The 27,131-nt window shown below is 34.7% G+C and overlaps 1 protein-coding gene and 1 non-coding gene across 4 annotated transcripts in view; both read right to left on the reverse strand.

The window, feature by feature from the left end:
- Window positions 1-890: 890 nt before the first annotated feature.
- GLRB (glycine receptor beta) overlaps window positions 891-27,131 on the reverse strand; it is a 111,703-nt gene continuing 85,462 nt past the window's right edge. For 2 of the 3 annotated variants that reach the window (XM_077139692.1, XM_077139693.1), the window contains 3 exons: window positions 21,517-21,669; window positions 16,542-16,834; window positions 891-1,729 (listed from right to left, as the gene is read on the reverse strand). In XM_077139692.1, the coding sequence (XP_076995807.1) occupies window positions 1,433-1,729; window positions 16,542-16,834; window positions 21,517-21,669 (743 nt within the window). In that variant the 3' untranslated portion in view covers window positions 891-1,432. The remainder of the gene's footprint in view (window positions 1,730-16,541; window positions 16,835-21,516; window positions 21,670-27,131) is intronic. The other variant, XM_077139694.1, reaches the window with a different exon arrangement.
- LOC143666433 (small nucleolar RNA SNORA2/SNORA34 family) lies at window positions 12,456-12,590 on the reverse strand. The gene has a single exon (XR_013167631.1). It is a non-coding gene; the product is annotated as a small nucleolar RNA SNORA2/SNORA34 family (small nucleolar RNA).

The raw sequence follows: 27,131 nt of genomic DNA on the forward strand, positions 1-27,131 counted from the left end.
AGTCTTCAATAAATTGAATAGAACTGAAGCACTTACGGCAATTTATAGAAACAGTATTTCTTAACACATTTTATTTATTGAATTGGCCATACAAGCTCTCAGCTACAACACAATCCTCGAAATTAGGTAAATATGCTTATTTGCTCTTTATATTTATGTCATGTGAATTATCGATCATTTTAATCACATCTGTGGCAGAAATAAAAAGGTATACTGGCTATAATATTAATTGGAAAATGTACTTATTTTCAGATTGGAACAAATTCATTTATCTAGAATTTTAGCAGAAAAGAAACTACCAGTAGAAGTGAGGTCTAACATTATTCCTTTGCTTCCTGTTAGGTAAAAAGAACAGAAAGTTACTATTTATTAGTCATTTAAATGTTTTTAACAAATGTCAAAATATTAAATAAATAAGAAAAATGTGAATACAGAGAAAAAGTTTTAAATTATACTTGCAAATATGTAACTATTTTAACAAAATGAAATTAAAAATACTTCAAAGATTAGGGATTTTTTTCTACCTCATTACTTTTAATAATAGAATATTTCCTTGACGTCATAAAAATGATGTGAATCTCATATCTTCTACTATAGCACAATTTAAAATATTTATTACTCTTCCTAAGGCACTATGTTTTTGTGTATTCTGTAGCAACAAAATGAAAATATCTTCAGATTTTAAAGTGGATTAAACTGACTTTCTTTTCTCCTAAATGTTTAATCAATGCATTCTATCCTTTATTTTTACTTTATCAGAAGCCAGGACTCGGTATGCTTTTATGTAAATCTAAAATTTCCCTTTGTTTCAAACATGCTTTCAGTGTTTTTAGTATTTTGCATTTTGACAGCACAGGCACAATGCACAATGAACTGCTTTTAGAAATTAGTCATTCTCAGAACTTTATTTCTCCACAAAGTCCACATAATTATAACTGATATTTTTCTACTTACAAAGTTTAACAATATGTAATACAATTTAGATTAATCTGTGATAATACCATCTAAAATTATACAAGAATAAGATATCTTTCTCTGAAAGTTACAAGGAAGGAAATTTGAAACGCTACGTACATTAGAATGATGACCTTAACAAGACTCAGCGTGCACATCATTTTATCATCAGAATTATCTGAAGTATTTGCAGTTTTACACTAACTGAAGAGAGTGTTTGGATTTTTTTATGCATATGCTTGCCCTTCATTTATTCCTAAAGCAGTATGTATGCTATACATATCTATGTCATTGTTAGAGCACAGCTATTACAGGGTCATGCTGCCAAAGTTTAGTTGCCACATGTTTATGACAATCGCATGGCATCCAAATGCAATATATTGCTAAGAAAATGCAAAACATTTCACAGATTGCCATTTATGAATGGAGGTGGTGGCAGTGAAATGGGATCTTATTTTATATAAATGGAAAGGATTTATCACAAATATATAGACCAATATATAACATTGAAGAACAAGAAACAGAAAGGAAACAGTGCTCTCGCATAAAGATCAATTCGCTTTGCTGCTGTTGGAATCACAGGTTTGGCAGGGGGTGGCTTCTTCGTGTTTTTTGCCTGAGATTTCCCAAGTCCATTGTTGACTTCAATGGGTTTTCCGTAGCAGTCATAATTGGATAATTCAAAATCTCTTGGTAAGCTTCCAACAATACTGAAGTCATTAGATCTTAGATCAGACTTAGAAGTACAAACCTTTTTGCATCTGGTCTCGCCAACCTGAGAATAAAATAATTAACAACACAGTATATTTAGAATTTTTCTCCTTGTAAAACATATCTCTTCAAAAGGATATTTTTCCAAATTTCAGATAATTTTTTGTGCTACAAAGGACTAACAAAATAATTTACTGATTAAATATCAGGGTTGCTGGAACATTTAGGGCTCTGACATGTTACCTACATAACAAGATGTATACTAGAGAATACACTTTTTATAGGTTATTTTTTTCTTTCTTAGAAAAGTTATGGATTTACAGAATAATTCTATATAACATGCAGGACTCTCATATACCGTCCTGTTTTTGACACCTTACATTGGTGGAACATTTTTTACAATTGATGAGAGCGCATTTTTAAGATTGTGCTATTTACTATACATGCATGGTTTAACTTGGGGTTCATTGTTTGTGTAGTGTGATTTTTTTTAATATGCTATTCTGCCACCACATGTACAATCTAACTTTTCCCACTTTAATCACATTCTAATATATATATATATGTATATATATACACATATATCTCATTGCTGTTAAATACAGTGTTGTTATTATTATACACTGTGCCTAGCAAAAATGTCTGGCAAAAATACAGGATCAGATTAAGGCATTGAGAAAATCATGGAAGAAAGTAAAATGTAAATTTTTTAAATGTGACTTTGGGAAAATCATACAGTTTTTAAATTTACTTCCAGAACTCCAATTTCTCCTGCTCTTAATTTCCCCAAATTGAATTTTAAAAAGACCACTTTCAGCAATAAGATGCTCTCTCTCTCTCTCTCTCTCTCCACACACACGTACTTGCATGTTCTTACACAAGCATTTCTCTATAATTGTTCCAGAGAGAACAGACCACATTTTAAGCTCTAGTTTTCCAGTGCTGTTTGAGTAATGTGGGGGGTTCATCAGTTAAAAACTTACACGCCTTAAAGGACTTTACCATGAAAATATATAGACAACCTATACAATAGAAGGAATTTTTTGGAAAACACACAGCTGACAATGATTTAATATCCAGAATATACAAAGAAATCCTACAACTTAACACAATGACAAACAACCTCATTAAAAATGGGCAAAGGGATTGAACGGATATTTCTCCCAAGATATATAAATGGCCAAAAAGCACATCAAACATGCTCAATATTATTAGCCATCAGAGAAATGCAAATCAAAACCACAAATTAACATTCCACACCCATTAGAGTGACTAAAAGAAAATAGAAAATTACCAGTGTTGGAGATGAGGCAGAGAAACAGGAACACTCACTGATTACTGGTGGCAATGTAAAATGGTGCAGCTGTTGTGAAAAACTTTGGTGATTCTTCAGAGAGTTAGGTGATTCTTCAGAGAGTCAGAATTACCAATGGCCCAGCAATTCCACTGCTAGGTATATATCCAGGAGAATTTAAAGCAAGGACTCAAACAAATATTTTCACACTGACGTTCATAGTGGCATTATTTACTATTACCAAAAAATGGAATCAACCCAAGTGTCATCAATTGATGAATGGATAAACAAAATGTGGTATATACATATAATGGAATATTAATCAGGTGTAAGAAGAAATGAAGTCCTGATGCATGCAACAACACACTTTGAAGATATTATGAAATAAGTCAGACAGAAATGGACAAATATTGTAGGATCTCACTGATTTGAAATATTTAGAATAAACAAATCCAGAATCTAGATATAAATTATCAGGGGACAAGGCAGGGATAGGAAACGGGAAGTTAGGCCTTAAAATGTACAGAGCCCTTATTCGGAATGATGGAAATGTTTTTGTAATAGATGGTGGGGTGGTAGCACAACACTGTGAAAATAATTAAAAGCACTAAAATATGTATCTGAATGTGGTTGAAAGGGGAAATGTTAGGTTGTGTTTATGTTACAAGAATAAAATTAAAAAAAAATAATTTGTGGTACTGCATTACACAGACAACCCTAAGTTAAACCATACACTCTCATTAATAGTATCATTTCAAAAATGTGCTTTCTGCAGTTGTAACAAATGTATCATGTGAATGGAAGCTGTTAATAATAGGGTGGTATATGGGACTTCTGGATATTAGGCATGATTGCTCTATAAACCCACAAGTTCTCTAATAAAAAATTAATAAAATAAAAAAAGGTTCTACAATCCAAATTTCATTATAATTTCATTAATTACTGTTGTTTTCTCTAAAACTAAATGACACATCTTCTGATTGAAATTACTCAGCAAAATTTATCTTTTGAAAAACAAAATATACCAAAACATACACATTTTGAAATCTAAAAGTATAAGTATATAATAAAGCAAGGTCACCAAATTTAATAAATATAACAATTTTTTAATTTGTATTTTTATATTTTCTTTCATATGGCAATATGTAAAAATGTTATCAATTTATGAATCTTATACATTTCAGGCAAGTTTGATGTGTACATTAAAATTAAGCTATATTTAGACTCATTCTTATTTTGAAGCCTGTAGTGGGATACAAATATTAGATGGGCACTGTGCCGGTTTTAAACTATTATGTACCACAGAAAAGTCATGTGCTTTAATCCTCATTCAATATTGCTGGGTGGGAGCTTTTTGCTTATCCATGGAGATGTGACCCACCCAATTGTGGGTGGTAACCTCTGATTAGGTGGTTTCCGTGGAGATGTGTCTCCACCCATTCAAGGTGAGGTTGCTTGCTGGAGCCCTTTAAAAAGCAACCATTTTGAAAAAAGCTTCAGAGCCATAGGGACACTTACAAACAATTGTTTCGGAGCTGACAGAGGCACGCATGTTTGGAGATGCCTAGAGCCAAACAGAGCAGAGCCAATGTAGACGTTTGGGGATTGAGACAGATATAGACTGGTTGCTAAGCAAGGAAATAGCCAGAATCTGAAGAGAAGAAATCTCTGGCCCCTGCAGATGCCATGCTAAGAGGTGAAACCCAGAGTTTTGTCCAAGGGTAGCTAAGTGAATGTCCGCAGACACTTAAAGAAGAAATCACTGGCACCAGAAGCTGGAAGCAACTGATTGGGGAATAAGGACCTGCAAGCGCCAGCCACGGGCCTTCCCAGATCAGCCTTCTTTGAGCCAAGGCCTCTTTCTCTGGATGCCTTAGTTAGGACATATTTATGACCTTAGAGCTGTAAACTTGTAACTTATTAAATTTCCCCTTTTAAAAGCCACGCCATTTCTGGTATATTGTATTCCAGCAGCTTAACAAACTAATACAGATACAAATTTTACTTTGGAAATTGTATTTTTTTTCTTTAAGCAATAATAAGAGTTAGTGATGTTTATTTATGGAGATTAACATAAATATGTTAATCATGCTTTTTAAACATCATACTGTCTTTTCCTGCAAAATGTCTATTAGTTTCAAATCCCAGAGATGTATGTTTCTATTAGCAGCTATAAAAACGTAGAGAATTAAAATACTTTCTTTAATATGTTGAACTTTTATTCATTGTATAATTATTTCAATGCTTGAAAATTAAAATAACATAATTAAGTCTAATATTTCATGGGTCTTATTTGCCCTTCATATCCATACTCAAAAATAATCTACACATGTTGCACAGTGCTCTGAAAATGTGATTGTAATGAGTCTCCTTCCATCAATAGCCCACCTAGTGGAATATATTAAGATTACAAAGTCATCTGCACATTGTTACCTTGTGCTACTAGAAAATTTCTGTAGTTATCTAAGCCCCTTAACACAACAAAGAATTGAGTTGATTATGGCATGACTAGAAGTCAAGCACCTGCTCTAAAGAACATTTTTACTTTCTGTCTCCAGATATCTTAACTAGGGTTCAATTTGGAGGGTAAGAGGATTAGTGGGCTAGAAACATAAGGGAGTGGTAAAAGATAGGGAGACTTAAGTGGAGAGAAAGAATTTAAAACTCAGGGAGTGAACACCTCCATATAATGTGAGGTTCTCACATATTCCTCTGTGGTGGTTTGGAACTGTATGTGCCTGAGAAAATCATGCTCCTAAAGCTAATCCATTCCTGTGGGGATAAACCCATTGTAAGTACGACTTTTTGATGAGGCTACTTCCATTAAGGCATGGCCCAAGATGGGTCTTAATCCTCTTACTAGAGTCCTTTATAAATGGGATGAAGAGAGAGAGAAAAAGGGAGAGAGGGAAAAATCACATGCAACATGGAACCAAGATGCTTCAAACAAGGAAGCACAAAAGTGAATGGAGACACCAACAGAGGCCACCATGTGTCTTGTCATGTGATCACTGACAGCCAGTCTTTAGGAAGAGAGCATCACCTTGATAATACCTTAATTTGCATATTTTTCTTAGCCCCCAAACTATAAGCTAATAAATTCCCATCATTTAAGGCAACCCATTTCATGGTATCTGCTCTCAGCAGCCTAGGAAACTAAACATCCTCCTTCCCTTTCTGGCATAGAGAACTATGTATATGTATGTTTCGGAAGAAGAAACAGAGTTTCTTGCAGAGAGGTGGTATGCTTCAAATGCCAACTCCTTGGTATCCTAAAGAATGCCCTTAAGCAGACCTTAGCACTTCAAGGTACTAAGTGGCTTCCAAGATGGTGGTGGTAACAGAGACAGAGAGGAAATATTGGGAAAAGGAGACATAATTTCTCTGAAAATGTGTACTCCTTGTATAAGAATGTAATAGGCCTGAAATGACTCAGTAGATAGACCAGTTACAACATTTATAGAAGTGTTAAGAGTAGCACATTGATATGTCAACTTGACTAATAGTGTGTGGTAGGCAGTTATAGGTACCAAGAGATGTCAAGGGCCTTGCAAAGCATATAGGAGACTTCTGCATCCAGGAAGATGGAGTATATATACTGTGTCCGATTCCTTCCTCTAAGCACAATGAACAATCCAGACATTATATATAAAACAAACATAAGTAGACTCTGAAAATTGGACAGAAGTAGCAAGAAAAGTTAAGGATGGCGGGGCCTGAGGATTGACACAGAGGTGGGTCCCCTAGGTTTTCTTTTTGCTTTTTATCTCTCCAACTTGAACTTGAAGAAACTGGTACCCAGAAATGCCAAAAAGCACAGACATAAAAAGCCTCCAACAAAAGCCTGACTCTCTAGTCATGGAAAAAAGTAAAAAGACAGCATAGCAATACAGGAACTTTTTTGACAATAAACACCAAAGAAATAAATTCTTGTCCCATCCAATGAGTGATAGCAAAGGCCAAGTAGAAAACTAGACTTCCACCTTCAAAAGGAAGGTAGTTTCACTTCTCTGAAGTGGTATCTGAGAAGGCCAAGTGGGTAGCCAAGACTTCTATCTCTGCTGACAAATAATAAGGTCTTCTATTCTGGTTGCAGTGTCAATGGAAACTGTGTAAGGAGCCTAGACTTCTACCCCTACCTGGGAGTAAAAACACATCTCTATTCCTTCACACTAGGGTGTGAAAGAGGCCTACTACATAATAAGGATGTTCTAGTTTGAAAGCTGCTAGAATGCAATGTAACAGAAATGGAATGGTTTTTAAAAGGGGGAATTCAATAAGTTGCAAGTTTACAGTTCTAAAGCTGTGAAAACGTACAAAATTAAAGTATATCAATAAAAATGTCCAAATTAAGGCACCAACAAGAGGTTACCTTGATCCAAGAAAGGCTGATGACATTCAGGGTTTCTCTCTCTCAACTGGAAAGGCACATGGCAAACATGGTGACATCTGTTAACTTTCTCTCCAGGCTTCTTGTTTCATGAAGCATCCCCAAGGGCATATTCCTTCTTCATCTTCAAAATGCTTCTTATTTTAAAGTATTCCAGTAAACTAATCAAGACCCACCTGGAATGGGTGGAGTCACATTGCCCTCTAATCAAATGCTAATATCCACAATTGGGTGTGTCACATCTCCAAGGAAATAATCTAATCTTGTCCAACCTACAGAATTGAATAAGGATTAAAATAAATGACTGCCTCCACAAGATGTATCAGGATTAAAACAGGTCTTTCTAGGGGACATAATCCTCTCAAACCAGCACAAAGGACTTTCGCCATCACTAAGCTGAAACAAGGCCACCCACGCTGCAGCATCAGTGGAGATCATAAGGGAGCTGGGAACTCCCAAACCCAGTCAGGAGTAATTACAAGCCTCTGCCTCACTGAGTGGTGAACTGGGACTTCTACCTCTACCTGGCAGTAGAAGCAACACTCATCTTTCCCTTAGCAGAGAGATTTCAGAGAATGTCAGCTAAAACAAAAGATTCAACAAGAATCAGGGTATCATTAAATATAAAGAAAATGTGAAAATCACTCCAAGTCTTACAAAGTACCAGGGAAGATCTCAAGCTTACTGAAAAAAGACAACTAAAAGTTGTCAGTACCAAGATGACAGAGATGTTTGAATTAACTGACAAAGATTTTTAAAACGCCCATGATAAAAATATTTCAGCAAGCAATTAAAAACATGCTTGAAACAAATGGAAAAATAGCCTCAGTAAAGACATAAATATCTGAAGGAAAACCAAATAGAAATTTTAGAAATGAAAAATACAATAACCAAAATAAAAGCTCCACATAGGGATGCAACAGGAAAAAATAGAAAGAGTCAATGAACTAAATGACATAATAAAAGAAATTATCCAATCTGAACAACAGAGAGATAATAGACTTGAAAAATTAACAGAGACTCGAGGATCTGTGGGACTATAACAAAGAATCAATACTTGTGTCATTGAAGTTCTGCAAAGAGAGGAGAAAAAGAGAAAGGATGAAAAGGTACTCAAAGAAATAATAGCTGAGAACTTTCCAAATCAACAAGGTAGACTGCCTTCAGCAATGCAGGTAATCTCCTCATCTAATCAGTTGGAAGTCTTAAAAGTCAAAATGGATGGCTTCAGAGGTTATAAGAATTTCTATCTCAACTTCAACATTCACTCTTGCCAGAATTTCTAGCCAGGGAATTTGAATTAAGGGCATCAATATCACCTTTACTGGAATTTCCAGATTGCAACCTGCCTATGGAGTTCAAACTTGCAGCCCCCATGGTCGCAGGAGCCAATTTCTTATACTAAATTTGTTATATACATATTCTGTTGGTTCTCTTTCTTTGGAGAACCCTCTAATACACAAATGAAAACAGAAAAAGGCAAATCCACAATTGTAGGTGGAACCTGCAGTCACCCTCTCTCAACAAGTGATAGAACAACCAGACAGAAAATCAGCAAGTGTATAAAGAACTCAGTAACGTTATCAACAGAAAGAATTTAATCAACATTTCTATAGAACACTCTAACAACAACTGAGTATGCATTGCCTTCAAGTGTCCCTGAAATATACTAAGATAAACCATATACTGGGATGTAGAACAAACCTTGTCAAATTTAAAAGAATTAAAATCATATAGTGTCTCCTCTGATCACAGTGAAAAATACTCGGGAAAATCAGTGAAATGAAGAGCTGGTTCTTTGAAAAGGTAAATAAAACCGAAAAACATATTGTAAAACCTAGCATTAAAAAAAGAGAGAGACACTACCATAGCAACAGCAGAGGTAAATAATGGGGTGAGGGATAAGAGTTAAGAGGAGGTTTAGATTTCTTATTTGGTGAGGGTGCGTTTATTGATTTTCTAGCTCATGGGAACAATGAGAACGTTGATGGACAGTGGACTTAGGGCACTAGACATGATGCCCGACGAATGCAGGGTGCACTGAAGGAGTAGACCGGAGAACATTGGTGTATACTTATAAATGAAGGTTGTGCTGCTACACAAAGGAACAATGCTGTGAGGTATGCTACGATGTGAATGAGTATGCAGTACATTTGGTGAGACAAAATAAGCCTGGAACAAAAAACAACAATGGTATAGCACATTTAGAAAATGATTATAAGAAAACAGGGGCATAGATTTAAAGCTTTTAAAGCAGACACATTAAGTCCGGAGTGGTGATAATTTTTTCTGGATTTTGAGAGACTGTTTTATACATCTAACCTGATATTTAGAGATAAAAATGAAGCCAAACAGGTTGGGGTTAAAGTAATTCAGAACATAAGGGTAAGGAAGACAATGTCTATATTTTAGAACCACACATACTCTTTGAGACCAATGGAAGAAAGGTTTCTTTGATCTGGAACTGAAATTTTCTGGAATGCATAATCTAATTCAACCTATCTTTATAGCTCATTTGAACAACTGAAACACAGGAAGCACAGAATCCTTTAATCCTGTATAGATTATTGTAATGCCTGAAAACATCCTAGAGTATATTAAGCAGATAATCAAAAAGTATTGGCAAAGTTCCCTGAGGGAGGGGAGAAAGAATATGGAACTATTAAACCTTACCATCAGGGAATCACCTGATACTGTGTCAAACCTCAAGGGTACCCAAACCAATAGGCCATGCTCTCAATCATGAGGTTTACTCTTGTGAAGCTTATGCAGGTAGCAGAGAAGCTTAGACTACCTATAGGCATGCCTAAAAGTTGCTTCTGGAGGACCTCTGTTGTTGCTCAGATGTGGCCTCAGTCTCTCTAAGTCAAACTCTGCAAGTGAAAATCATTGCCCTCCTCTGCTACATGGGCCATGACATCCAGGGCTGAAAGTCTCCCTGGTGATGTGGGAGATGACTCCCAGGGATGAATCCAGACCTGACACCGGAGAATCAACAATTATATACTGACCAAAAGAAGTGTAATAAAGCATTAGTGGCAGAGAGAGTTCAAATAGAATCTAGAGGCTACTCTGGAGGTTGCTCTTACACAAGCTTCAGGTAGACCTTGCTATCTGTCCTAACCTACCAACCCCCAACCAGGACCATTCCAGCCAAACTGAAAGCACACCCATGGAAATATATAAGATTCCACAAAGGTTCCAGGCACTAGAGTAATATTCTAGAAATCTATAACCTCCAGATGGGTCCCTGGTTCAGATAAGTCCTGAAATCTAGAGGGCCCAGTCTCTCCAGAACATCAGATAGTTCCATCTCCCTACCCCATATTAGTGACAGGCCCTTCCAATAGGAAAAAAATTAGAATTGCCATAGTCCAAACAACCCCAAACAGAGGTATGGAAAGATCAAAGGTGATGGTAGAATTATACAAAGAAGACAGGAGTAAACAAATGAATATGAATGCTAAATCACTAATTGATATGTCTTTTAGTCTCCAGTATTTTAGAGCAGCTAAAAGTAAAAACTTAAAATTGTGAAAGTGCAATCCATGTCAAAGTCTGAAATATGTTCTACAACTAATTGTGGTGCCGTGCTTTGAAATTTATAACTTTTTTTGTATATATGTTATTGTTCACAAAAAAAAAGAGGGAAAAATGTTGATTGTTATGATAAAAAAGTATTTAAGCCTTCTAGCCTCCTATATTCTGGAGCCGCTAGAAGGAAAAATATGAGAGGATCATATGGTAGCCCATGACAAACTCTGGAATCTGTGATGTGTCTTGTAACCACTTGTTGAAGAGTGCCTTGTTTCAAGGCTTTTTTATTTCTTTGCTTTGTATATATTTTATACTATACAAGAAAAAAAGTTAAAAAGAAAAAAGAGAGAGAAAACAAAAATTACAAATATCAGGAATGAAACTGTGAATATCAATACAGAACATGTTAAATCAAAAAAGATAATAAGGGGGTACTATAAACAACTCTGTGTTCTAAATTTGATAACTTAGATGAAATTTCTCAAAAAAAAAAAAAAAAAACTACCACAACTCACTCAACATAAAATAGATCACTTGAACGGGGAGCTGGGAACTTCCCAGCTAATCAAGAAACTGAATTCATAATCTTAAAATTTCCAATAGGGAAATCTCTAGGGTCAAATGTTTTCACTGGAGAAGTCTACTTAGCATTTAAATAAGAATTAACAAATGTTCTACAAATCTCCTTCAGGAAATCATAGAGGAGAGAACACTTACCAATTCATTTTATGAAGCCAATATTACTGTCATACCAAAATCACCTCAAGATAGCAAAAAATAAGTTAGAAACCAATATCTCTCATGAACAGATGCAAGAATCCTTAACAAAATGTTAGCAAATAGAATTCAGCAATATATGAAAAGAATTATAAGCCATGACCAAGTGTATTTTGTACAGGAATGTAAGGCTGTTTCAATATTTGAAAATTAATCAATATTTGAAAATTAATCAATCAGGGTAACAGGCTAAAGAAGAAAGGTCGCATCAACATATCAATAAATGCAGAAAGACCATTTAACAAAATTCAACACCCATTCATGATAAAAAATTGTTAGAAAAATTAGAAAAAGAAGAGAATTTTCTCAACTTAATTGATACAACTACCCAAAATCTCCAACTAACATACTTAATGGTGAAAGACTCAAAGACCAAGTACAAGACAAGGATATCCACTCATACCACTATTAGTCAACTTAGTACTGGAAGCAGCAACAGGCAATATAGATCAGAAAGGAAGAAATAAAATTGCCCCAATTTGCAGGTGACATGACTGTCTTTGTATAAAATCCCAAGAAATCTATCATCAAAACTCCTAGATATAATAAGTAGTTTCATCAGGGTTGCAGAATGCATAATAAAAATACAAAAATCAATTGCATATTTTTTTCCATAGTCCAGAACTACTTTACTGTTCTGGATGGAAAATTTTTACACAGTGGTTATTGGTAATAGTTAGGTTTAACCGTGTTATAATTCTAATGAACAAATCAAGGATGCCTATATTTTGGATTCCCAGCTTTAATAAAGGTTACAAATAAATATCAGGTCACATTTACCAGCAATGACTTAGATGTTTCTTTCTAATGAATTGACCATAACATTTTCAAAGTTCTGCAATGGCCAACAGCCCAGGAAGACATTTCCTTAGGCTCCTGCTTGAAACCAACAGCTCCATCAAACTGCTGGTCTTGATTCAGGGACAATCAATTGCATATTAATATATTAGTAATGAATATGTGGACATCAAAACCAAAAATACAATATCATTTACATTCACCCAAAAATGAAATACTTATGTGCAAATAAAATAGAACATGTAAAGGAATTTTATGCTGAAACTAAACAAAACTGATTCAAGAAATCGAAGACCTAAATAAAGGAAGAACCATGCAGATCCATAAATTGGAAGACAAATAAAGTAAAGATATCAATCCTTTATTGAAATTCCTATTAAAATCCCTGAACGATTTTTAGTAGACATAGACAAGTTGACTTGAAAATTTATATGGAAATGCAATGGAACTTGATTAGCTAAAACAATATTGAAAAAGATGAAAAAAGTTGAGGAATCAAGAACAATCTTGAGAAATCAAGACTTATCCTAGAGGTAAAATAATCAAGATTGTTTGATGTTGGTGGAATAACTGGCACATGGAACAACAGAACAAAACTGAGAGCCCAGATATAGGCTTAACTTACATATATATGCTGACTTTTGACAAAAATGCAAAAGCAATTCAATGGAAAAAAAATACCTTTTTCAACAAATGGTGCTGCAATAAATAAACATGCATAGGCCAAAAGAAAAGAACCTTGACCTAAGTCTCATCCATTATACAAAAATTAATTCAAAACGGACCGTGGACATTTTTTAATGTAAACATAAAACTATAAATGTTTATGAATAAAATAGGAGAAAATCCTTAAGATTTAGAGCTAGGCGATGTGTTTTTAGACTTGACAACAAAAAGTACGATCTGTAAAAGAAATAATTTATATGTTGGGCTTCATCAAAATTTAAAACTTTTGCACTGCAAAAAACCATTGTAAGATGATGAAAAGGCAAGCAACAGATAGGAGAAAATATGTGCACACTACATATTTTATAAAGGGCTAATATCTATGATACATAAGTGACCTCTCAAAACTTAACAGTAAAAAAGCAAACAGTCCAATTAAGACATTGGTAAAGTACATGAAGAGACTTTTAATTGAAGAGATATGCAGATGGCAAATAAACACATGGAAATATGTTCCACATCATTAGCTATTAAGTAAATGCAAATTAAAACCACAATGAAATATCACTACACATCTATCAGAATGACAGACAACAAAATAACAAATAATGATGAGGCTGTAGAGAACTTTGATCATTCACATACTGCTGGTAAGAATGTAAAATGGCACAACTACTTTGTATAACAGTTTGTCAGTTTCTTAAACATGCAACTATCATATGACCCAAAAATTGTACTTTTAGACATTTTTCTCAGAGAAATGAAGACTTATGTTCACACAAAGATGGGTACATGAAGGTTTATAGCAACTTTATTCATAATAGGCAAAATAATGTAAACAATCCAGAGGTCCTTCAAAGGGTGAATGGTTAAACAAATTGTAGTACAACCAAACCATGGAACATTACTCCATGATAAAAAGGTACAAATTATTGATACACACAACAACCTGAATGAATCTCCAGAGAATTATGCTAGTGAAAAAAGCCAATCCCAAAAGGTATGTATGGTTTTATTTATACATTCTTAAAATGACATTATAGAAATAGAGAATATACAAGTGGTTGCCAGAGCTTAAAGAAGGAGTGGGGGTGGCACATGAGGGACTAGTATAGTGATGGAAATGTATGTTGACTAAATCAACATGAATATTCAGGCTGTGATGCTGTACTATAATTTACAAGATATTACCATTAGAGGAAGTTGGGTAAAGGGTGTTCTTTCTTACAGTTGCATGTTGAATTTATAATTATCTCAAAGTTAAAAGTTTAATTTTTTCAAAAGCATAATTGAGTCCTGCAGTTCAATCTTCTTGGAGAATAGCATTGTGCACTTTGTGAGAAGGATAGGTGCTATTGTAAACTAATAAAAATATGTGCCATATCCAAAAGGCATCCATAAAAAGAATGGGAAGAAGACTCATTGAGGCTGAATTGATAGCTTCAATGTGACAATATCCCACGGAGCATTCAGGTTGGAAGAAGAAAATTCAGTTGAAAAAGGTCATCTTTGCAACAGGATGTCTGCACCATGGGACTGAAAGGGTCTATTTCAGAACTGAGCCAGAATCAAGCAGGAGTGAACAATCTTCTTGGGTCAAAAGGACTGGGACCAGGAAATTTCCTTCGCTTTCCTGAGGTTTGGTATTGTGAACATAGGGGTAGAAAACTGAAGCCTGCTTACCACTAATATAAGAAAAGCTTTGGACATTGGCACGTGCCCATAATAATCAGTTTGGTTACCAGTCATAGCAAGAAAACCTCAGGCATCACCAGATACCATCACTATCATGGAGGTAATCTATTTGAGAACTGCAAACATTTTGCTAGGCATAGTATGAATGCCCTTGCTAAAGAGAAAGTGGCCCAGAAAATTCAACACCAGACTCAGAAATACTATTCTTGATCAATTCTGTAATTGACACTCAGAAATCTGGGTTCAGAGGTTCACAAGCAGTAAGTTTAAATGAACATTCAAGGTGCCATCTAGGCAGATAACAGACTTTGTCTAAAATGATGAAGGTTTCATTAATTAGAAGATAGTGGGAGAACAGCACATGTCAAAAAATACTCAAATTGTCTAAGAAATAGTCTAAAATCTGTCTGCTGTTCATCTTTCCCAAGTTTCGATAAAAGAACGGGTATACCAGATGTCTAGCTTTTATGAACACTGAAAGTCCAAAGAGCAGGTCTGTAAAGTTTGGAGTAAGTCCCAAGATGTAGAAGTTAAAGACACAATTTCTTTGAGGCTGTAATAACTGCATTAATATTTTTATATTCTTTATTCACGAAGAATATCTGGGCATGAGAGTAGTAGATGGCCTGAAAAACCCTTCCATAGGGTAACAGTCAAGGATTTGTAGAGGATCTTGTCTCTAGACTCAGAAATTAAATTCAATGACTTTACAGGATAAAAGGCCCCAGCCACTACCATATAAGGTCAGTTTGCTTGTTTTTATATTTAACATACATATTTGGCATACCTGTCTAGCATTCTAGATAAGGGAAGCAGTGCTGGTCAATAAACAGCGTAGAGGGGGGCAGGAATATAAGCAGAGAAGGCAAGATTTTCAGAGTTGTAGGACAGCATGGGCCTATTATTCTCTTGTAGTTTTTACCATGCTTAGCTCAATGGAAAGGGTTTTCTGGCTTATTGGTCTTCCCAATCAGAACACATCAATGAGAGCACTCTTGAGGTAAATGGACAACTCACCTTAATCTACAGAACTGCCTGTTGCTCCAGGATTTATTATTACCTGAATCTAGAGGCACTGCCCAATATTGTTAGACCCACGAACAAGTGACAAAGCAAGGGTAAGGGATGAAAACCTATCCAGTTCTTCACCAGCATTTCATTGGTGGGCTAGAAAGATCTCAAATTATAAACACAGTTTCCCTCTGGGCCAGGCATCCAATAAATAAGCATCCTGCCTGTTATGTTATATGCAAAGCTCTCTAACCTCATGGAGAAGAGGTGAGTGTTTTAATCAAGATCACAGGCTTCCCCCAGCTTTCAGTGTTGGCAGAAAGCCTGTACTTCCCCCATTAGTTCTCTGGCCTTTCAGTAAGGTTTGTCAAAGGAAAAAACTAGAGAGATTTGTAGTTCTAGCAAAATCTCCACATTCAATGTTGCCCATCAAAGCACAGTTTTAACCTTAAACCCAATAGAAAGTCTCAAGAAACTTAATAAGGTGTTGAATTTTTTCCCTAAGTAGTGTGTGCCTAAGCACTTTGAATGTTTTCTATTTCAGTTCCAGAAACGTTTGCTGTGCTTAGTTCCTTTCCATCTGGGAGAGAAAAACAAATAAATACCAATTTTTTCAAATGTTTACACCCATGGAAAAAGTATATCTCTCCTGATGCTGCAGAAAGAATGGGGTAAATTATTTGGTTGGATAATTTCATTCATTCTTACCTGCAAAGTGCTAATGTGAACAGGAGTTCCTGTACCATTCACGGTATTTTTTTTAGTTGCGTTTCCACCTTTCCCATCTGCTTGCTCGGCCTTAGCAATTCTGGCTTTTTCTGCTTCTACTCGTTTGGGGTTGTTCAACATTACCTGAACAACAGCATACTCCACCAATGAAGCAAACCCAAAGAGAAGGCATGCAATGAGCCACACATCAAGTGCCTTCACATATGATACTTTGGGTAGTTCGGCAGCGAGGGTTGTACACTCAGATGCCAAGCTGAGTACTGAGAAGATACCTGCAAAAACAGACATGAGAAGTAAGTTTCTTTTACCCTTATGGAATTTTCTTCATTCATCACTCTTTGACTAAATCTCTCCAGTAACTTTCAATGGACCATGCACAATTCACCAAATCCCTGTAAAGCTCAAAGAGGTAAGAAAAATTAATATGTACATTTTTAATGTAGGGATTATTGATGGTTGTTGGAGATGTTTGTAAATGCCATATTTTAAAATAAAAAGGAATTTAAATCAGGTAGGAAAACAATTTGCATCTGGTTTAAACATTTAAGATGTTTAAACTCTTCTATAATATCTCTAAGGAAGCTGGAGAATTCTGAGATTATTTCATTTTTCATCTCGTTTTAGACAGATTTAGTTACAGAGCTCAGTATCATCACATGAGCAACTAAATCAGAACAAGAATGGAAAGCAATTTTCTGATAACGTTTACAATAAGAGAAATAAAACGAAGACAAGATAGGGAACATTCCTGATCATTTTAAGGAAAATAAATGATTCCATCTTTTCAAGGAAAGAAACGAAACTCTGCTATATGTAATATTGAACATATTTGTAAAACCCCAAGAGAGATTACGATAATTTGTCTCTCTCCTTTTCTTTCTCTTAGTGCTTGCCTCCCATCCTACCTTTCTCCTCTCTTTCTGCTTCCCTTCATATTTCACAGGGAAGAAAATGGAGAGACGTGGCCAACTGGCACACACTGATCAGAAAGACACTCACTCAGGGTCCAGGGAGCTTCATTTTAAGTCAAGTTGGAAAGAGGTCAGCTGCAACTCTGTGGATTCATTTCATTTACTGGGTTGAGTATACATTCTTATTCTTAGATTTGACTACCTCTGAGCATTAATGAATAAATTGGTCTAATAACTAAAGATATAGTTGGCTTTCTTTTCCTTCCCTTGAAATGGTACCCACTATATTAATATCAATAATCATAGTTAAAACAATGAAGAATATATTTCATCAATTGCATTATGTTAGAGTCAATATAGCTTCTGAAATGTCTCAGGTTTTTAAATGTATAAGGGCCTAAGTGACTCTGGTAGAACGAAAGGCTTTCAGAAAAATGCAATGACTTCTGCAAATGAAAACAATATTACTTAGACATGTAATGACTTAAGCATCTAAATTACCATTAGCATAATTGTTCTGGGTCCTGAGAAAAACTAAAAACTAATTAATAGAACTATATTTTTATATGTAATGCAGTTCTCAATGTTTTCTAACACTGAAGTGAAAAGTAAGATAAAAATCCAAGATCTTATCAATCATTGCCCTAAACTACAGTTAATTACACCCATGGGCATTATTTTGGTAAACCATTGTTCAAAGTCAATACTTCAATTCTCTTAGTCAAATTTTATGAGTCAACCTATCAATCAAACATAATTCCTTGAGATTTCTGTGTTTCCATAATATTTCATGTTTATCAATAACATAGACCATATCAATGTGTATTCAATTTAGTTATACACCTGAATGCTTATCCTGATATAATACAAACTTCATGAGGAAATGAGGTATACTGTCAGATTATAGAGGGCATTGAAAAACTATTAATGTATTTTATACCAAATTTCATAGACAATATTAAAAAACTAAACTTAAGAGAAATAGCATTATAAAAACAATGTTTAAGTAACATTAATCCAGTAGAGACATGTGAAACTGACTTGGAGGAGAAGAAAAACATGACCAAGTGGAGTTTATCTGGCAATCAATAAGTATAATTAATTCACCATATTTATAAAATAAAGAAGGAAAGCCATATAATTATTTTAACGTATGCAGAAAAAATATTGGACAAAATTCAACACTCATTCATGATAAAAACTCTCAGCAAACTAGAAACAGAAGGCAAAACCTTCAATTTGATTAAGACATCTACGAAAAATCTACAACTATATCACACTCAAAGTGAATGGCTCTATTATTTCTACCTAGAATTAGGAAGGTATCTCTCAGGAATTTTGTCCAGCATTTCACTTGAGGTCTTACCCAATGCAAGAAGGCCAAAAACAACAACCACAAACATGTTGGTGAAGCTGTAAAAAATAACAGTAGGATTGCAAAATGGTACCACCAATTTGAAAAACACTATGGCAGTGTTTTGTAAAAGGAAAATGTGCTTTTATCACACAACCCAGAAATCTCATTTCTAGGTGTTTATCTGAGAGTAATGAAAACATATGGCCAAGAAAACTTGTACAACTATATTCAGGGCAACATAATTGCCACAGCTCCAAATTGGAAATAGCCCAAATGTCCATCAATTTTTGAATGGAAAAACAAACTGTGGTATATCCATACTATGAAAACACTACTCATCAATAAAACAAAATCAAACATTAATAAATTTAAGAACAGGGATAAATCTCAAAAACATAAACAAGTCCCTACCCTCTAATTTTCTTTTAACGAGTATGGCTACAAAAAAACATGCCACCATGCTGGCTGATCTCCCTCTGTATTTATAATCATTAACCTCAAGCAGTCCATAATCCTATCATACACTCCGAATGTATGGATTCAGAATGTCCATTCCTACTTTCACTCCCTTCAAACACACAAATCACACTTGTAGCCATGACCTTGTTTCTTCTTTTATTGAGAAAACAGAAACAATTATAAGCTCTCAACCCCATGTTTTAAGGCCTGTCTTTCATCATCATTACCTTTCTGACCTCATCTCCTACTTCTCCTCCATTCACCCTACTCCACCCACACTGGCTGCCATTCGCTGTTTCCAAAACACACCTAACACACTCCTGCCTCATGAATGCTGCTCTTGATCATTCTCCAGGTCCACTCTTCCCAAGATATGTATATGATCCTTTCTTCACCTCCTCATGTCTTTATCCAATACCACCTTCTCACTGAGGTCTTTCCTGACAAGTAGTACCCTGCTCTGAATTTTCCAACCACTTTTCTCTTTAATCCATAGCTCACATCACTATCTTATATATTATGCAACAGACATTTATTATATTTGATGTCTCTTCAATGGAGCCTACAAACTCATAAAGGCTAAGGATATTTAAGATCTATTTTACTATTTATTTTGTTAACTATATTCTCAGATTCTTAACAGTACTTCAGTACAGGGTAGGGACACAACAAATGTTTGTGAATGAACCAAAATGTATAAAAGTGCTTTGAAAACTGCCATCTATAAATAAGGCATATCAACTCCTGAATGTGTAATATGGACTTCACATTATCTCAGTCCTATCAATTGCCCCTTAAGTATTTTTGTTGGCCCAGTTGACATTTCAGGAAAGTGAGGTTTAAGGAGGTTAAATTTGTTATTTGTGTCACAGCAAGTAAACTCAGAGCTGGAATTAAAACCTAGGTTTGATTCTAGAGACTTACTTCCAACCACGAAACACTTCTGCCCCATAAACACATCTACTAGGTAACAGGCAACAGCTCGGGGACCTTGTTTGAGAAGCCCTGCCCTGGACAGGGCTACAGAGAGGAAAATCCTTCAAGAATACTTCAGGAATTGGGATGTTTTCAAAATACTCTTGGATGACTGATTATTAAATTTACATCCCTGCATGAGAGTAAGATACTTCCAATAAACATTTGACTAAGAGAAATGAATGATATTTTTACAGGTTTGAGAATTTAGTTTTTTGGGTTTTTTTCCCAGTACAATATACAGTTGAAGAAATCAACTGATCTATCAGTAGTCATTTTCTTAATTACAGACAGATAAGTTTTAGGATAAATTTTCCAACATTTTCAGTTGTTAAGGTACGATTTAGTCATTGTGATTTTTTTATTAGATTTTAACCACCAAATTTATTATTCAGATCAAATTTCCACTTTTATTGCTTCTTCTCTGGTATCCTACACTTTAAAATCCCTATTTCGTTTAATTCCTCCAATAAGTCTGGAGTAAGATTTGTCCTAGGCCTTTTTGAGGAAAGAAAAAAATGAAATGCAGCAACCACTCATCCCTCAAGAGGTCAGATTTGTCACAGTCTTACCCATATGAGTTCCAGGTGATATTCAGAAAACACAAACACACAAACACATAGTAATAAAAAAATTTTAAAACACTTCAAAGAAAGTTTACGGTCACAATGGCTTGTTTTTGAAGTTTCTTCACTTTACCCATAAGGTAGGGCTCATGATTGTTTCGTGAAGATAAAACTTTTAAAATCTTATACAGACATCTTTTTCCAAAGGCGAGCTAAAGGTATTTTTGTATCACAGAGCACTAACAATAACAAATTGGCAAGCAATTTTTAAAAAGAGAAATCACATTACCTACTACGTGGTTTAAGAGGATGGAATAGAATAGAATATTATTTAGAAAGATTGCCACCATAATAATTACTCATGTTCAACTTCGGCCCTAGAGGGCATTTCAGAGTTTAGTTATCTACAAAAACCATGAATTAATAATTATTTCATGGCAGACAAGGTAGAATAAGTGACTGTGCGACTGTTTAAAATACCCCGAGGATCCATAAAGATGCCAACTTAATTAAAGAATTTGTATAAACGTGGGAAAATCTAGTTCAATATCAACTGCTGAAGGAAGCCTACAAAAATAGGTTGTCATCAATTTTCCAAGTCATTGTTTCAAAATAACTGGCTCTTTAGGCCAAAGATACAAGAAATTCTTAGCAAGAGAGAGAAAGAGAAGCATGCAACACTTTACCCAAGGGCACTCTGGCAGCGCTGGCGTCGGGGTTGATCCAGAAGGAAAGCCAGGAAAGGACCACAATCAGCAGAGTGGGCGCATATACCCCCATCATGTAAAACCCAACCTGTCTCCGCAGTGTGAAGATCACTTCCACGCACGTGTAATAGCCTTTCGGGAACAAACACATTCACGCTATGAGCTTCTCTATAAATCATATCGCTCACTTTTTTTTTTTTTTTCTAAGTGCCTGGTTGGGGACTTGAACCCAGGTCTCCCATGTGGAAGGGGAACATTTTACCACTGAGCCACCCAAGTACTCTGTCGCTCAGTTGTAGTGGGGACAACTTCACCAAGCAAACTCCGCAAGAGAAAGAGTCCTTTTTCAATAGCTATAATTTATGGGATCTGAAAATGTGACATTATGAAACCTGTTTCACCTGACCTTTCACAATTTCAGTATGACACTGACAAAGAGAGAACCACAGGCTGCTCCATTATGTCAGTGTCTAGGTTTGGTAAAGTCTTCATTGGGAGATTCTGCAATGAACTTAAACTTTTCATTACTTGTGGATGCACTTGGGGCAAATGATCTAAAGGAGTCATATAGGAAGCAGTAAATTACAGTAGAACAAGTCTAAAAAGAAATCTCTTGGACACATACCACTTCCTACCTAGAATGGATGGCAGTCTGTAATAACTCATGTGTATACTTAGTTCATAAAAATTAAGAAAGAACAGGAACTAAACATTAGCAAGAATTAGACTTAAAAGTACATTCAGTCTATTTAGATAAAAGGTCCTATGGGGAGTGAGGGAAAGGGATTTCATTTTTACAAGCTGAGACAAATGCAGAAATTGTTTTACCATAATTCTAGAACTGCCAACACATCAACTTGTCTCCATGGAGAAACATAAACTTTAAAATTAATCACAAATTATGGGCAGCCTCATAAAGGTATTTCTGCCTTAAGATTGAAATAGCGTCACAAATATTCTCATAGCACTTGCAGGTGTTCAAAATCATTTTGCAAATGTTTGGTCTGTTCTGTTAGCAATTTGTATACAAATTTTAATGCTTAATTTAAACAACACTGTAATTTACCATTTAACAAAAGTAAGGTGACGTATAACGATCAAAAATTTAAATATCTTCAGTTGTGTTCAGTTTAAACTGTACATAACTAAAAGGTTCCGAACAAATGAACGAATTAACAGTGAACAAAAATAATTAAGGAGAAAAGGACAATATTACTTTTTACTATCTTTTAGGTGATAAGTTATGTTTATCTATCTTTCTAATTGGAAAGAATATATATACTCTGGCACTAGAATAATCTTCATGTTTATTCAGTAACAGTACTTTGAGCAATGATTCCAAACAGTAAGAGCTTAATGCATGTTGAATAAAAGAATGACAATTCACATCCCCTTATCAAATAACTAATGTTAGAAATCTATCTTTTTTCCAGTGTGATTTATAATCATTGCTGCCTCTGAGAGAGTAGAAAGATATTAAGGTTATGTTAAAAAAAAAAAAAACGAAGAGCTATTCTTTACTAAAGTAAATTCTAAATTATGCCACATGCTCCCATGTTATGTCCAAAACAAAACGCAGGGTGTCTTTTTAAATTTTAATTCGTTAAAAGTAAGTAATTCCTTTAAATTATTCAGAAGTTAAAAAGATACATACATCAAAACAACGAAAATTTTCCTTCCTTTTTCTCTTCCCCACACATACATCTCATCTCTTACCAAGACAAAGACAAACATGTTTGTAACTAACAACCACACACAATATTTCCCATACATGATCTTTCATAACTCAAACTGCTGCAACTGCAACAAAGAAGCCCTACAGTCTTTCGTAAAAGTGTTCCTGAAGATCCTTGCTTTGTGATGACATCACTTGTAGTTAATTTTATATTCACCTACTCCATATGAAATGGAGAATGACATACATGTGCTCCTCAAGAAATTATGTGTTTTAGGTAGCCTCAGTTTTGTCACAAATTTACTCCAAACTTACTCACTTTAAAATGAATTTCTGTATTCCTTCCAATGAGGTTTAAACGGCAGCCTAGAGAACATGAGACCTCTGTTCCAAAGCAAGTTTCACTATATCCCTTTTATGAAAGCACCCACTAGGGGAGCTTCTTGAGACTTGGATGCAGTTAGCAGTAAAATACATGCTTCAATATTGCAGTGATTTGCTCCATAAACTTTTATGAGAAACATTTCTTGATCTTTTTTGATCTTTTCCTAGTACTGTTACATTTATGAGAGACAGGTGGGCAGCTAATTGATAAAAATGTTCATTGGTCAAATTCAATTTGCTTTCTATTTCCTGTGAGGTTTTATTTCATTAGCATTCACAGAGGTTTCAAATTTTGGTATTTTTGTATACTTGTTTTCCCATATATTTCTATACTTTTGCAATTTTCACAATCATCAAAAGGCATAATTTTAATAAAGTTAAGTTGAGTCAGTATTTCCATATGATTTTTTAAAGTATCAGCTAACATTTTGTATATTGCTCTGTATACGTTCTCCAACATTCTACATTTTCAAGCATTCTATATATTATTCTTTTCTAAATAGATTTCAAATAGCATTAAAATGTATTTTACTTATATTCATGTGATGGTTCATGTAAATGCTGAGAAAGTACCTAATACACTAAATACACAATAAAATATGTGAGCTGCGGAGCTATATGAGATAGTGACTTATTTATGATAACAAAAAAAAAAAACCCCGCAAAAAAAAACCTTTATCTATCATAGCTCTTGAGTAATCCCCCAAGTACGCTCTCCCACAGCATTCGTCCTTATTTTCTCCTTAGAACTAAAATGAATTATTACTTTGTTTACTTGGTTACTTCTTTCCCACACTAGACTAAAGTTCTATTAAGGCCAGGGAACTACTTGACTTCATTCACTGCTGACTCCACAAATGAAGATTTTTTAAATAAGGGCTTAAAAGTGAAAAAAATGAATACCCTCTAAGATTTTAAGGGTCATTATATAATTTTACGCTAGTTCATAAACTAGAAATCAATTATTGGCTTCATTTTCAATTCCAGATAAAATTTGAATAGAGTATAGTTTAAAAATTTTAAAGCAATTTAGAGATTATTCATTTTTAACTATAATGGGGATAACAAAAATGCTTAACTCATAAGACTGTCAGGATGATTAAATTATATAATTTCTGTAAAGCACTTTAAAGTCAATATCTAATACATAGCAAGGACTCAAAATGTTATCTACTAATTAGATGTGTTTACACAATTACAAAATTACTTTTGTTGGCTTTTAAGATGATTTTTCTCATTACTAGGTAATCAGTAAAAATCTCTAAAAATGGTAATCAGTCTTCTTAATTAGAGTAAGGAATAAAGAAAAGAGTGGAATACTAAGCCCAGCCCCACAGCTGACACTAACTTGCCTGGTGACATTCAGGAAGTCATTCAGTGACCCTGTGCCTCAATTATTTTACATGTTAAAGTAAATAAGGAAGCTAAGCAATACAACGACTCCATGTCTAACAATCTGTGTATGCATGATTCCTTCAGTGAGTCCTTTAATGGTCAAAGTGTTAAGAGCACTCAGTTTTCACTTTTTAAAAACTTGAAAATTCCTTTACCAGCCTGAGTATCTGATTATTATCTTTATTCTCTTAGTAAACTATGAGTTCTACAAGAGAAGGAAATATATATGTGCATGATATTTATATATAATTTCTTAAAAGATTTGAAGGTCAGAAAACATGCTTAAATCATTCAAATATGCAAATGTTCAATCTACCTTTTATTTTTAATATCAACAAGAACGTTTGAAATAATATTTTGACCCTGATGATGTCATGATACAGGAGCAGTTTTTACTCAAACATCTGATCTCTCTAAATTCTACACAAACTATGTATTTTTATTATTGCAACAATATAAATGTTAAAATGAACTTTTACTTTAATTATATCTATTCCTGAATAGGTTTGTCATGATTTACTTTCCACATACAGAATTAGAATTCCATGGAAATTTACAAATTGAACTGATTACTAAAATTAGTGTAAATGATCAAAATTAAATTTACTTGTAGTTCTAAACAAAATAACACTATATTCAATATCTAAAACCCTCAATAACCTACAACACTCAGTAGAGACTCAAGGTTGAATACTAATCATATTATGACAGTACTGAATAATGAATATTGTGTTTTCATCTCTGCAAATGCTCGATGTAATTTAATGAATAAGGTTAATTGTTTTGCTCTTCAATAATTAGCCGTTCTATGATATAGGCCAAGGAGATTGTAAAGGGAATATTTATTGATGTCCAAATACATAACATTTTTTTTTCCAGCACAGCATAAAGATCAATACTTTCTAAAATTAAGAATGTGGGTCAATCACCACCTAAAAATTTTCCAAAAGCCACTAGATAGATATGCATGAATTACATTGCTCATATCCATAATGTTTGCCCCCAAAATGAACCATGTCAGAAGTCAATTTTTTAGTAACATTTATGAAACCACTGCCTGGAAGAATACAAATTGTTAAAATAAAAAACTGAAAATCTCTTGCTGCCCAGAATTACATAAATAAAAGCATAACTATTTATTAATAGAATTCAAAAAATCAGTCTTTAATTTTGTGAGATATTTAAATATATGAATATAGAGATATACTAGTTATAAATACTGAACTTATTTTTAACCAGTTTTCCGTTACCCTATCCTTAACATGTTGCAATATTAACAATGCATCTTTGAGAGGTAAGGCAAGATAGCCATGTAGGGAGGTATGGAATTTAGTTACTCTTCTAGAGCATCTACTATATAGCCAGGAATGTCTGAAAAATTGTTTGGGGGGACATACAGGACTTAACACACATCATACACTAGGCTGGAATGAGTGAAAATGCCAAGATCACAGCACAGAACTGCAAGTAAACCTGTAAACTGCAGAGGCTTGCACCCCTCTTTCACTGGCATGGCAGGCTGAGTTGGAGATACTTGCTCATGGGAAAAAGCAGTAGTCTCTACTAAAGCAAGGGAAGGTAGCTCAGTCAAGCTCCAATTTGGAGCTTGAACAAATTTGGAATGCTGTATACAAGCTATGAGCACAGATAAACCCAGAGCAAGCAAGAAAGGAATCCTGAGGTCTCCCAGCAGAGAGGGGCAGGGCATATAGAAAAAAAGGAAAAGAAAAGCAGCAGAGACTTTTGGAGTTGGCTGAGCTCAGAACACTGGAAAAGAGCTGTGCCCCAAGAAAAGGGGCACACAGAGACAGATATAAACTACAACTCTTGACAGGACAACCTAGGGGCTGGACAGTGGCTCTGAAAAGGGATTTTTTTTCCTTAACTATTATAAGTCATTCATTAGAGAAAGCCTCAGGCCTTTTCAGTTGTCAGCACTAAAAAAGGAAAGAGTAGAGTTAAGATAGGTCTGAGAAACAAAGTAACTAATCAAGTGAAGGAGAAAATTCTGTAAAGGGAATAGTGTTGCCAAGAAAAAGGGGGCAGCTCTAGTGGTGACCCTCATTCAGAGCAGTCAGACCCCAGGGATTGGAAAACAGAACCAGTTTAAATTTGCCTTCTACCTCAGCCTCTCTCTCAA

The sequence above is a fragment of the Tamandua tetradactyla genome, chromosome 22, assembly GCF_023851605.1.
Source record: "Tamandua tetradactyla isolate mTamTet1 chromosome 22, mTamTet1.pri, whole genome shotgun sequence".
Lineage (NCBI taxonomy): Eukaryota > Metazoa > Chordata > Mammalia > Pilosa > Myrmecophagidae > Tamandua > Tamandua tetradactyla.